Below are 14,602 nucleotides of genomic sequence, written 5' to 3'. Positions count from 1 at the left end.
TGGATTGTGATCAAATAGTTGACACAGCATAGGTTTCGGACACAGAATGAATGTGGTCTAATGAACTTAAAATATTTTTTTTGCCTTTGAGCAATTCACTATGCTGTTGAATATTAATCCTCTCAAAAAAATGTTTGAAGAAATTTTAGTTTTATTTATGAAATCTGAAATGAGAAAAATTTACCCCCCCCCCCATTTTTTTTCACATCCCCCTTTCCCTTTTTCCAAAACTGATCTCAATTCAAATTTCTAATGGAGTTTGCAACAATAACTACTCATTTAAATACATCCTAAAATATTAAAATGTAATAAAAGGTGCTTGTTATCACTGAATGGTAAAGAATGTTTTAATTTATCAGTTGGTAGTAAAAGTGAATATACATTGTATATTGTATAAAACAATGATTTAAGTGCCAGTCTGCCTAAGGATCAGGCAGTGACCAAAACATGATAGTCTCAGATTTTGATAAAAACTTGCACAAATCATCTCAAATACAAGTTTTGAAGAAAAAAATACTTTTCGGACCAATAACATATGGTTGCTATGGAAACAGAGCCATATGATTTTTACAAAGCAACGAGTTGTTGAAATTAGCATAAAACTCACAGTTTTTCACTTTTTTAGTGTCATGAAAACTAATGTTCAGATAAAGTGTAGTACTTCTCCATTGTACAGCAACTTTTTCAACTATGAAATATTCTTGAAGAATAGCTGTTTTGATGGAATTCTATTTCATTCTAGAATTTTTGAGGTACAGAAGGGTCTTCATGGACCGTTATGTCCAAAAAAGCCAAAAATGACCAGAAATCAAGTTCAAATATTTGCTATTACCAGAACAGCACACACATGGTGTCACTAAATATGGATGAAGTAGTATTCATTCTTTCATTATTTTATAAAAGCTCGGTGGGTTTTTTCCAAATATTGAGTAACCATAGCAACAAAGTTTACCCTATAGCAACAAGGCTAAAAAATAAATTGTAACAAATGTATTCAATATTTTAGTCTAAATGCATATACATGGACTAAATATGATTTATTTCAGCTAGTCACATTCAAGTGTTGTCAATTGTAACATTTTTTGGTCCAAAAAGTTTTACATAGCAACCAAAATATGTGCTTAACAACCAAAATGAACAAACAAAATTTGATGATTTTTTTTTATAAATTTGTTTTCTCTGGTGCAAAAAGTAACAATTTAGTGGTCAGATATCAATAAATTCTATATAAAGAAGTAAATAAAATGATATCCTCATTTCATCAACAAAAACATAAACTCCCCTAGTTACGAAATAAATAATTAAAATAAAAAAAGATAATAAAAAAAATACCATCAACATGTATTTTTTAAACTGAAGACCTATTTTTAACCAAAATCTAAGAAAAACCATTAAAAATATTGTGATGGGTCCTCAACACCCCCATACTTATAACTGACAAACAGTTGTATGCATACATGTATTAACAAATAAAGGAAGATATTTTCAAAATTTTTCATTTTTGGTGTTACCTTACTTCTTATACCAGATAATTATTGTTCTGAGACCTACATTAACTATTATAGTAGTATCTGACACTGTCATGTTCTAAAAATTTCATTACAACCATTTTTTTCTCTTTAAACAACCAAAGAGGGGGATATGATATCAATTTAACAACAACAAAAGTTATTCCTTAGCAACCAATGCTTGATCAAATTCATTTTGAAAAGAAGACAAAAATCTAGTCTTAAATGACCTTTTTTAACATGTTAAAAGTGACATCAAATATACGTTTGACATATTTGTTCTGCAACATGCAAGGGTTTATTTATATATATTTATATTGATATAAAATAGAACTAGACGAAATAAGAATAAATTAAAAAATTTAAAACCCTCATGTTGGGTCCTTAGTTCTCAAGATTCCTTGACATGCAGTATTCTGTATATATATGATTATGATGTTGTCATGTTAGTATTTAGTAATAGCACAAATTATAACAAGTTCAGAATATTTGCCTCATTATGAACTAAACAAAACGCAAAATCTGTCATACATATGCAAATGAAGGTAAAGTTAAATACAATTTAACTAATTTGCTCTCTGACATGGTCCATCTCAATATCATTTAAAATGTCAACTAAATTGTCATCATCAACATAAGCATCAGCAATTCTTACAGTTCGGCCAACCTTCTTTCCTGTTCTGGTTAATAAAGCCAATCTTGAGAAATAAGACATTATCTGACTTGGCTGTAAACACTGTTCTAGAGCAAATAGTCTTTCACCATCTTCATTCCTGGCAGTCTTCATCTTTTTAGCAACAACATTCGGATTTGCTTTTTTACCTGTTCTATCTCCTTCAACAAAAATATTTTCTAGATAGTTCTTCACTGCATTAGAAAATCGCACCACTTTTTTATCCTTCTTCAGTGCCCAACCTTGATGAATGGGAGAGTTTGTCGAACTGCCAGAAACTGAAGTCCTGCTAAGAGAAAGGGCAATGTTCTCTTGGTTGCATTGCTCAGCCCATTTTATTCTGATGTGATCGTACGTTGACATCTTTTCAAGTTTGTATACATGTTTTTCAAAGTCTCTGTGTCTTTGAAAATCAGAAAAAGATTTGAAAGAACAAATGCATCCTGTCTCTGTGCATACAAAATTTCTGCTTGCTAATTCTGATGATTGGACGGAGTTTTCCTTTGGCTTTGAAATATTGCCAGTATGGGCTTTTGGTGTTGTGAAAGGTTGAATTATAGTAAGATTTGGCAATGCCTGGGATAAATCTGTTGAGCATAAGGAGTTGACATTGTCTACTAATTTACCATTGCCTATGTTGTAGGCTTTATATTGGGTAATTGAATGTTCATGCACTTCCAGGTTGGTTATTGAGTTTATACCGCTCCACTTGTGTTTCACTTTTTGCAACTCTGACTGATCTGCATTCACATCAACTACAGCCACTTGACATCCTGCAACTCCTAATCCTTCATCTATAGCCTGCTTCATTTCCTCTGCTGTTGTAACATTGTTGCCATTTGCTACATACATTCTAATCTTCTGTCGAAGATGTGCAATTTTAGCATCACAGTAGGATTTTCCTGATTGTGCCTCACTGTAGTCATATCGTTTTATTTTGATACCTGCAATACAAAGACATATTTGAAATTTCTGAAGTTCTTGAGAAAAAAATAACAAGAGTGCACACACTGAAATGTCACGCCTTCTTTACTAATCATTGATATTATGTTGATAGTCCTAAGTTTTAAGCTTTATTACAACTGTTACATAAGCTTAACATTAACCAAGATAGCTGACAAAGACCAATGAACCCTTAAAATGAGGTCAAGGTCATATTAACCATGCCAGACAGACATGTTCAGCTAACAATGCTTCCATACAACAAATATACATGACCTATTACTTTGGTTTAAGACAAAAAGATCAAGACACAAAAACATAACACTGTGCAATGAACCGTGAAATTGAGGTCATGGTCAAATAAAACCTGCGAGACTGACATATAGATCATAAAATACTTCCATTCACCAAATATAGTTGACCTTTGGCAAATAATATTAGATAAAAAGACCAAAACTCAAAAACTTTACTTTGACCACTGAACCATGAAAATGAGGTCAAGGTCAGATGACATCTGCCCGCTAGACATGTACAACTTACAATCATTCTAGGTGTCAGATTTCTTTTATGAATAATTTCATTTCTAGTTTTTGATGCGCTTTCTTTAAATTTTTATAGTTATGAATATTGTTAAAGCTCATATGGTGACCAGTAACCATATGAATATTTATCTTTGTTGTTTGGTCATTTTATTACATAAATAAGGCCGTTAGTTTTCTTGTTTGAATTGTTTTACATTGTCTAATTGGGGCCTTTTATAGCTGACTATATGCGGTATGGGCTTTGCTCATTGTTGCAGGCCGTATGGTGACCTATAGTTGTTAATGTTTGTGTCATTTTGGTCTTTTTGTAGGTAATTGTCTCATTGGCAATTATACCACATCTTCTTTTTTATATTTGTCGTTGAGGGATAAATATCTCATTGGCAGTCATGTCATATTTTTTTATTACTAGGTTGAATGCATTTTAAATCATTACCTGTTTGTTGGGAAATGCAATTTAAAGCTATCCATAAATTGCCACAGTGGTAACAACCAGCATTGTCAGACCTCAGAAACACTTCTTTGAGATGTCCTATCTGAACACTAATTTCACTCAGTGTATGTCTGATGAAAGCTGCTACAGCAATCCAATCTTGCTTGCTTGCACTTTCCAAAATATGAACAAATGTTTGGTGCTGAAAGAAAAAGACTTCATTAAAAAATATGAAATATGAATACTGTAAACCAACTTATTTTCGCGAGCGATTTATTTTCACGACTTTCGCGAGTAGAAAAATAAGGCGGTCAAGAAAGGGTAAAACACAAAATAAAGTATCCGCAAAAATAAGTTGGTTTACAGTAATTACTTTATTATTGTCATTCTTACAATTTTTAATTTAATTCTTTAAATAGATGTTGAAAGTTGCATGCACTAAGTGTGAAGTAGCCTTCCTTTCTCCTTTGAGTAAAATTTCAGTGCTCAATATTTTGCTATATAGAATGGTAGAAATCTTAAACATCACTGGTCTAGGAGTAGATGTGGATATTTATGAATGGAAAGTGTTGAACTAAAGTTTTATAATCATTTGTAATATGTACGTTTCAAGCCAGAAATTGTCACACATACATTTTTACATAAAAACAGGTTTGAAAAAAAAAAATAGATGCTTACAATTTACAAAAATAATATTTTGAAAAGCAATGCAAGCAGAATTTTTAAGTAGTGTCTGTCATGGATGATCCTTTTTTTTTATAAAATAAAAGTACACAAATGGCTGCCTCTCAAAAATTTGAAAGAAATGCATTTTCAACAACACATGTGTACACAAACATAAAAGTAGTCTAAAAAATCAGCTCAAAATCTGAAGGTGTATAGAAAAAAAGTAACTGTGATGAGTTCAGTTATTTCAACAAATTTCAAAAGTCTCGAAATTCTAAATTATAGAAAAAAATCAGCTGAGGAACTAAGCTCAAATTTGAAGGTTTATTGCAGAGTGTTGGATAAGGGTAAAACTATATGGCACCATCAATTTAAACGGGGCCATAAAAAAAATGTTCAGTACATTGCAAAATCTGATTAAAATTACCTTCAAATTAACTTGATCATCCTTCTTCTCCTTATAGATGCACACTGCAACATGCCATGATAATCCCTTTTGGCCAAACCAATCTGACTGTTTTTCTCTGTGTGAGCAAGGGAGGAATTTCATTGCCCAATCAATCACCATCACTGCTTGACATTCACTCATATTATCAAACATGTCAGTTCTGGCAAGGTCTTGGTTGACAGTTCTCATTATATGGCATTTCCAGTTTTCTATTTGATCAAGTGCAAGTTTCAACTCAGTTTTGTCATCAGAACCAAATGGCAAGTTTGATACCTTAATTAAAACGGACGATATATTGTTACATCTGTCACATTTGATTAAATGGTCATGGTCACACTTTGACTGATAATTTGGCACTTTGGGGTCACTAAGGCCCCATTTAATACAGTGGTCAGCACAATCTGAGTTGGGAGATATGTGTAATTTATAGTCACCTTTCAAATATTCCTTGCCCGATTTCAGTTGTTGGATAAGTTCATTTTTCTTTTCCCGGGATATGATATCTTCATTTTCAATACCTTTAATAAGTTTTTCTATTAACTCAAAACCACTATGTCCATCAGCTGTTATGTTATCAAGACCATGTAGATTTCGGCGCTTTGATGCAGAACATACATTAAGAATATTGTATAAGGTTGCACGGCTCAAAGGAGTAAACTCATTTTCTTCACTGTAAGAGTTATACATATCAATCAAGGTTGAATGACAAGCTGTTCTTACTACTTCTGGTACTGTTATAACTTCACCTGATTCTAATTTTATATCTCTTGTGCCATAGGAAACAATTTGATGGAAAGCTGGGTTAAAAAAGAAAGACAAGGCATGTTCAAGTTTCACAGGGTCCATTCTTGATCTTTTCACAGGAGGTTGATCATGTTGGTCATAAATTGACTGAAAATTCATCATCCTTACTTTGTCAACTCTATACTTGGTTAGTCCTGGAATTCTGTTTAAAAGTTGTTCTTTTGTTGTTTTGGATGCCATAATTGACAATAATTGTTCCTTGACAATATTGTTATCGGCCTCATTGTACAATTTGATCAGGGAATTAAACATTTCATCGTAGTAGTTATCAGATGAGCCTTGATTATTGTCTGCTTTTTGTTTGAAGATACGAGCTAGCAATATGCTACTCTGACCTGGTGCAATAGCATTCAAAACAGCACTTATTGCCTCATCTGCCTTTCTTTCAACATACAGCTGTGTTGTTTTACTAACCGTCTCTATGGATGATTGGAGTTGGTATTTTAGTGGGCTGATCTCCCCTTTAGATAGAGATGACAGGACGTTATTGCATGTACTCAAATCTACAGGCATTCCCTCATTACTCCAGTTAGATGTCTGGGACAAATTTGTTCCTTGTGATGATTCCTGAAAATAGGTACATGTATGTAGACAACATAATTTTACATTAGGTAAATTTTTATGCAAAACAGTAGCCTAATAAAGCCTTAAATGGCACAATGTTGAAACATAGAACATTGCCACTATTATATATGTGTGACTAAAATCTATGGAGGTTTCCAAATATATGGCCGGTTCTAAATCTATTGCAGATTACTAATCTATGGCAAGTGTGACGGTACATCTTCAAATAAATCAAATTTATGGCAGTTTTTTGTTTTCTCCAAGTCTACGGCAGATTTGATTACGTAATTTCCTGTATGGACACAACATTCAAGCTTGATACAATTCTGAATTTGGATTTGGATTAAATAGTTGACACAGATAAGGTTTCTGGCGTAGATTTGGACCAACTTGAAAACTGGGCCCATAATCAACAAGAGGCTGTCACAACGACAGCAAACCGGATTTATTAACATTTATTTGTATCCTGCCAATATCACAAGAACCATAACTGATGAACGGTGAAAGTGAAAATCATCAATATCAAATTTGACCTCCATTTAGTCATCAGTACCAACATATTAAAATTTGAAAAGCTTAGGTTGAATGGTTCATGAGTAAATGCACGGACACTACTGGAAAAGCCATTTTTAAATCTTTCAAGAACCATATCTCCTGAACGGTAAAAGTCAAAATTGTCATTATTAAACTTGAGCTCCATTTTGTCATTAGAAACAACATATTAAAATTTGGGAAGCTTTGGTTGAAGAGTTCATGCGTAAATGCACGGACACAACTGGAAATGCCATTTTTCAATCTTTCAAGAACCATAACTCCTGAACAGTAATAGTCAAAATCGTCATGATTAAACTTGACCTCCATTTTGTCATCAGTAACAGCATAATAAAATTTGAAAAGCTTTGGTTGAACAGTTCATGAGTAAATGTACGGACACGACTAGAAAAGCCATTTTTCACTCTTTCAAGAACCATAACTCCTGAACGGTAAAAGTCAAAATCGTCATTATTGAACTTGACCTCTATTTTGTCATCAGTAACAACATATTAAAATTTGAAAAGCTTTGGTTAAACAGTTCATGCGTAAATGCACGGACACGACTGAAAATGCCTTTTTTCAATCTTTCAAGAACCATAACTCCTGAACAGTAAAAGTCAAAATCGTCATTATTAAATTTGACCTTCATTTTGTTACAAAAATCAAACTTAGTTTAATTTGGGACCTTTTGGACCACATCAAAGAACCACATGAGTTACAGTAATTTCGCACCATAAACATCTCGTACCCTGGCCATTTTGTACCTTGACCATTTTTTACCATAGGCCTAAATCAATATATTGTTTGTTTCCCCAATCCCGACCCTGCCAAGCCAGGTGTGGGTAGGTAGGTAGGTAAATAATTTTATTTTTCCGAAAAGCCTGAATATTATCAGATGATCCAGCAAGCCCGAAAATCAGAAATGAATAAAATAATATTTGACTTAGTTTTGCCAATACAATTTCATGAGTAGGACCATTTTTGCAGGGTTGGTCGGGATTGGGGAAACAAACAATATTTTATTTTGGGCCATATGGAACATTAACACGTACCCCTAGGGACCTTTATAGCTTGCTGTTCGTGTGAGCCAAGGCTCCGTAATGATAATATATCAATAATGATTTACTCTTATAAATAGTAACTTGAATGGAGATTTGTCTCACTGGCACTTATACCACATCTTCCTATATCTACATACAATTTTGTACCTCATGGAACATTAACATGTAAATACCATTCGAATGATCATACCTCATCTTTCTCATTGTGTTTTGAGGTATTATGCGTTATGCGTTAATTAATTTGGTTCAGGCAAACATAAGTACAGAAAGATACCAATAGGTATTGGGTAACACTATGTCCCTCCCGTTTCTACAGTGTTGGATAAAACATGAATATTATTTGGTATAATGATGTCTTTCTTGGGAATAATTACTATATGGCAATATCTTCATTTTCCCTTCAGACTGCATGAACATACATGTTTATGAATATGTTGTATGCCCTTTACAAAATTTTCACAGTTATATGTACATGTATAATTTTGATTATTTAGAAAACATGAATTACCTGACTATCAATTGTTATGGTCTTGTAGGACTCAGATGACCTGTCTCTCAGAAAATACTCATCATTCCCAATACCACTGTCAACCTATAAAATATAGTTGTAGATAAGTTTGAATGGTTAACAAGCATATTTTATATTTATTCAATAAACAAAATACCCACAGGTAAACAAGTACCTGTGAAAAATCCCCTAAAGTTTTCATACAAGATGTTAATTGAGATGAACAATATAGAATCATACAAAATACAGTGCTTGCATTTGCTACTCAGTATTTTGACAAGGCAAAATGGATCAGCTTATAGCATAATATGCTTCCGGTACATGTATGTTTGCACCTGTCCTAAGTCAGGAATCTGATGTACAGTAGGTGTCAGTTGTTTATGTAATGTATATGTTGTGTACAAGATGTAAGTTTGTACAAATTATAATTTGTACAGAGTTTTTGTACAAGTTATAAGTTTTTTGACACCTACCTTCCATGCAACAGGTGATAAAGGTTTATCTTATAAAATGTACTAGCGTAATGTTTTAAATTAAAAAAAAAATATACTTCAACCTAACATTTAGTGCTATTCTCCTTGTCTTCAAACTGGAAATGAGGATACCTGAATGGTTTAAATTCTAATTTTATTTTTTTCCTTATACAATATTCATATCCATACAAAATCTTTATGTGGTCTTATAATGTTATTTTATCAATGCTCAGTATTAGACAGTATCATGAAGTTGTGAAAATATGACAGAAATATGCGAAGCAAAAGACTGTGTGCTCGCATCATCCATGTTTGTTCAGCAGGTCATTAAACACTGATAACTTGTACAAAAATTCAGTACAAATTATAATTTGTACAACATTACAACTTGTACACAACATATACGTGTTTCTCGTTTTTTATATAGATTAAACCCTTGGTTTTCTGTTTTGTATGGTTTTGCATTAGTAATTTCAGGGCCCTTTATAGCTTGTTGTTTGCTGTGAGCCAAGGTTCTGTGTTGAAGGCTGTAAATTGACCTAAAATGGTTTACTTTTTTTAAATTGTTATTTGGATGGAGAGTTGTCTCATTGGCACTCACACCACATCTTCCTATATCTATGAACATAATTGACATTTTCAAAGATTATTTTTGAGTGCTAAGATATCAATTTGAATCATTGTCTGATAATCAGGAAATACCAGAAATTCACAGAATTGTGGAATGAACATTTGCTGAATCACACATAATAAACAGAGGTGCATGTTTTTGTAACAAACTGTTTTACAACTACCACAATGCTTACATTTCAACTTTTTTAAAGACATTACATTTACAATTACTACATTTTGGTGTAGATAATTGTATGTCACCTCATATTCTTATATCATAACTGTTTTCCTGTTCATGATTTTTTTTTAACTTAATTCTATGGAAACAAATTGAAACACTTACCCTGCAACTATTACTCGTGCTAGCTTGGTTCTCTGAACCTCCATTTGTTTTTTCTCTGTTTTCATGTATACACTGTTGAAAAATCAAGTCATAGACTAAATGGTTATTTATATCAGTGATAGTTTTAAGATTTTTTAAGCAAAATAAAAACAAAAATAACATCCCTGTGTAGCTCTGCTCATTACAATCTTTGTATATTTTCGACCATGAAGGTAAGAATAATTTTTTTTCTATTTAGATTTGCTTGTTATTCATTCTCCTAGTTTTCACTAAAATTTGGATTAAATTAAAACCTTGGAGATTAGTGTTTGCTCTGGTAAGCATGCCTCATTAAAGGCTTATAAAAGAAAAGAGGGAGTGTTACTGTGTGGATTTTCTATGTCATTTTCATTTTTTTGTCTCTGGTGTATCGGTTGTGTCATTGGCTATTATATAAATAACACATAGCTGAGAGGGTGTTAGAGCAGATTGGTACCCCGAGAAAACATTGTCAACCGCGGCGAACCTAAGGTTGACAATGCCTTTTCGAGGGGTTCCAATCTGCTCTATCACCCTCTCAGCTATGTGTTATTTAATTTATTATACTGAATGTCCTATCATTATTGGCTTTTACAGATTACTTTCATTATAAAAGTATTTTCTATGACGTCACGGGTATAAAAACGTTACGGGCATTAGAAAAAAACAACAAAAGTCAAGCAAGATTTTATTTATTTTAACAGTCGATAATAAAATCTCAGCCAAAATGTAGAACTTAAGCATTGTATTTAATTCCTTGATGTAAATTCAATTCATTGTTCTTTGAATTATCGATTTCTGATTGGTCTACAATGTAGACGAGAGGGTAACATTCAAAAAAATTGTCACCCGCTCAGCCATGTGATAGAGTAAATTGACACCCCCGTCTTAGTCAATCAAAATATGGCATTTTAACGTGAAGTATAATAACATATAATATCTTCTTGTTTCTTTTGCACATAAAAAGTTGGGATCAGCATGTCCCTTCTTTACAAAGCAGTGATATTATTTATAATAATTGAACACGTTCTTGTCATTATCATGCCTTTTAAAGTTGACAAATATTTTTTTTCATAATATTAAAAACTATTTTTTTTTACAAACCTCTGGCTCTGAAGCATCACAATCAATATCTTCTTCATGTAAGTTTGAAATTTGTTCATAGACGACAGTTCTACATTTACGGCAAATTCCTGCATAAAAAAAGAAAAACTTATTTAACGAGTTGAACATACAACATACAGTACATGTATAAAACATTTTGTAAAATAAGGCTGAAGGACATATATAAATGAATACATGAACCTACAAAAATCAATAATTTACTATCATGATATTCATCATCATATAATTATGTTACGTGTTCAATAAATATATATCATTCTATAAAAATAAAGTAAGTGCACAATGACATATTCTAATGTGTGCTCATTGATGAAGGCCTTGTAGTTTACTATTTGTCTCTATATTAATGCAGTATTTATATGTATATAATACATGTACATGTATTGTTGGAAGATATTAAATTGACTTCATTATGCTTTAGCCTCTCCAAGCCTTTTTTTTGTACATTAGCAAGAGTCTTAGACTGAAGTCATGGAACTCCGAAGTACAAATAAAATTTATATTCTGTTTATCCAGTAATTTACATCAGCATATGATACATTGTATACATGTTTGAAAATTTAGTTGTTGACATTTGTAAGAACATGTAGTTGTAACTGATCTTATAAAGAAAATCACATAACTGAATGAAAGGCATGAAAGGTGGACCAAAATATAAATGTACTTGCATGCCAAATAATAACCTACTATACAGCTTGCTCAACATCATGAAGTGGGGATATTGGATAATTTATTTTTACATGTAAACAACTTATGAACTTATACCTGATACAATGTATTTGTATAATAAATGGCTGATTGCAGTATGAAATTATATAAGAATATTACCTATATAGAGATTTACGTTTTTTTTTCTCAATAGAAACTCAATATTGTAGACATAAATGTATTTTCCAAGATACATGTACAATGTACATGCATATTCAAAAACCACATGGTTGTTTATTTGTCCATTTTGTGTGTACATGGCCTTGTGCATTGTTGACAACAGCAACAGACTACTTTGATCATATAAAAATATCTAGTGTGTTTTGATTTGTAGAATCTCGCACTGATATACATTGTACATAATATAATGTATCTAATATTTTGATGCATTATTCTTTCTTTTTTATTGCTCCTTATACTTCTTATTATAATTGAATTAGAAACATACAATGAACACTTGCTGCCTAAAATATGTACAAGCATGTATAAAATTTATACAAATGTCATACCCGTAGCCAGGGGGTTCGGACCTGAACCCCCCTTGAAAACAAATATTCACTGTTTAAATCAATGTTCTGTTCGAAAAAGTTTTAAATATTCATTACACATGCCACCTTTTTCACCTCTGATAGTGTTCATCACAAAATATAACGGCAAGAATTCTTATTAAGAATATTTTCAATAGTTTGTTTAGTTTTGTGTTTGTTTTTTTTGGGACAAGTTTGAAATGTTCCCTTTTCATACCCCCCCCCCCTTTTTTTAAAAGATTTATGATTGATGTATGACCTCAATACCTGTGACAAAACCTGTTTATATTTTTAAAAATAATGTGCTAAAATATTTGTTGTTCATTACCTGATCCAACAGGAACCAATTTTCCATCATACATGGAAATGGCTCTGCTCATGTCAAGGGTCACTGCTCTATCTGGTTTAGCCTTTCCTGAGTGTTGAGGGTGTGAACAGCCTGCCTTTTTTCTCCAACAAATGCCTAATGCATATCGATGCAATGGGCAAACAGCATATGACTTCAAGGCAGAGAAAATCCCTACCCTGAAGCATATCAAATGTCCCTCTGTAGGAATATCATCTGACTTCAGCCCAACTGAAGCCAGATGGTTTTCAATATTTTTACTACAATTTGCAATAGATATATCAGTTTGATCTTCTTGAAAATACGGCGAAAAACCACACTCTGTGTTACAGAAAATAGAAAAATTACATCTTCTGCCAGTCATGTTAGTCAACTGTGACGTCCATTTGTTATGATTAGTAACATAAAGAGTTCCGAAAGGGGAGATAACTCTATTAAAACATGCTAAAATATGGAAATTTTTCTGCTATCAATAATATCAGAAAAACAAAAAAACCCACTGAAAGAAGATGAAAGACAGAATTACAAGTAATAATATGTTTTATTAATCATAATGATATAATCACACAGATCTGGTAATAGCTATAAATTAATTTTCAAAAGTGATAAATTTACTTAGGTATATAAGGAATAAGTCTCAACTTCATGGTACCAGGAAATAAACCACAATAACAAAACATAACTAATGCTTCATTATTTTAATATTTATGTCATGTAAGGTTTCTAAAAAAGTATAGGAGTTGATGTTTTTTAACAATGCATGTTTACATAAAATACGATATTGCCTGATCCTTAGGCAGACTGGCACTTAAGTTGATTCAACTTCTATTCTGAACAAAGAAAGATAACTCCAATCAATTGAAAATTTCTTGCTATTGCACAATATTGTGCAATTAGATATTTCTTGCTATTGCGCAATACTGTGCAATTGAAAATATTTGCTATTGCACAATACTGTGCAATTGAAGATTTTTTGCTATTGCACAATACTGAGCAATTGAAAATTTCTTGCTATTGCACAATACTGTGCAATTGAAGATGTCTTGCTATTGCTGAATACTGTGCAATTGAAAATTTCTTGCTATTGAACAATACTTAATATAATAATTTTGGATCCTGATTTGAACCAACTTGAAAACTGGGCCCATAATCAAAAATATAAGTACATGTTTAGATTCAGCATATCAAAAAAGCCCAATAATTCAATTTTTGTTAAAATCAAACTTAGTTTAATTTTGGACCCTTTGGACTTTAATGTAGACCAATTGAAAACGAGACTAAAAATTAAGAATCTACATACACAGTTAGATTTGGCATATCAAAGAACCCCAATTATTCAATTTTTGATGAAGTCAAACAAAGTTTAATTTTGGACCCCGATTTGGACCAACTTGAAAACTGGGCCAATAATAAAAAATCTAAGTACATTTTTAGATTCAGCATATCAAAGAACCCCAAGATTCAATTTTTGTTAAAATCAAACTAAGTTTAATTTTGGACCCTTTGGACCTTAATGTAGACCAATTTGAAAATGGGACCAAAAATTAAGAATCTACATACACAGTTAGATTCGGCATATCAAAGAACCCAAATTATTCCATTTTTGATGAAATCAAACAAAGTTCAATTTTGGACCCTTTGGGCCCCTTATTCCTAAACTGTTGGAACCAAAACTCCCAAAATCAATCCCAACCTTCTTTTAATGGTCATGAACCTTGTGTTTAAATTTCAAAGATTTCTATTTACTTATACTAAAGTTATGGTGCG

The 14,602-nt window shown here is 32.1% G+C and overlaps 2 protein-coding genes across 2 annotated transcripts; both read right to left on the bottom strand.

Moving 5' to 3' along the window:
• Positions 1–423: 423 nt before the first annotated feature.
• Positions 424–5,503, bottom strand: LOC139482449 (uncharacterized). Its single transcript, XM_071266346.1, has 3 exons — positions 5,192–5,503; positions 4,102–4,300; positions 424–3,125 (listed from the first exon to the last, which is right to left on the bottom strand). Exons 1-3 carry the CDS (start codon positions 5,399–5,401, stop codon positions 2,071–2,073), a joined length of 1,464 nt encoding a protein of 487 aa, XP_071122447.1. The 5' UTR covers positions 5,402–5,503; the 3' UTR covers positions 424–2,070.
• On the bottom strand, positions 5,401–13,612 carry LOC139483497 (uncharacterized). Its single transcript, XM_071267518.1, has 6 exons — positions 12,818–13,612; positions 11,234–11,322; positions 10,112–10,183; positions 8,684–8,767; positions 5,486–6,583; positions 5,401–5,421 (listed from the first exon to the last, which is right to left on the bottom strand). Exons 1-6 carry the CDS (start codon positions 13,197–13,199, stop codon positions 5,401–5,403), a joined length of 1,746 nt encoding a protein of 581 aa, XP_071123619.1. The 5' UTR covers positions 13,200–13,612.
• Positions 13,613–14,602: the final 990 nt, after the last annotated feature.

The sequence above is a fragment of the Mytilus edulis genome, chromosome 7 (genome assembly GCF_963676685.1).
Source record: "Mytilus edulis chromosome 7, xbMytEdul2.2, whole genome shotgun sequence".
In the NCBI taxonomy this organism is placed as follows: Eukaryota; Metazoa; Mollusca; class Bivalvia; order Mytilida; family Mytilidae; genus Mytilus; species Mytilus edulis.
Note: the sequence above shows the minus strand (reverse complement) of the source record. Positions and strands in the feature narration are given on the sequence as shown.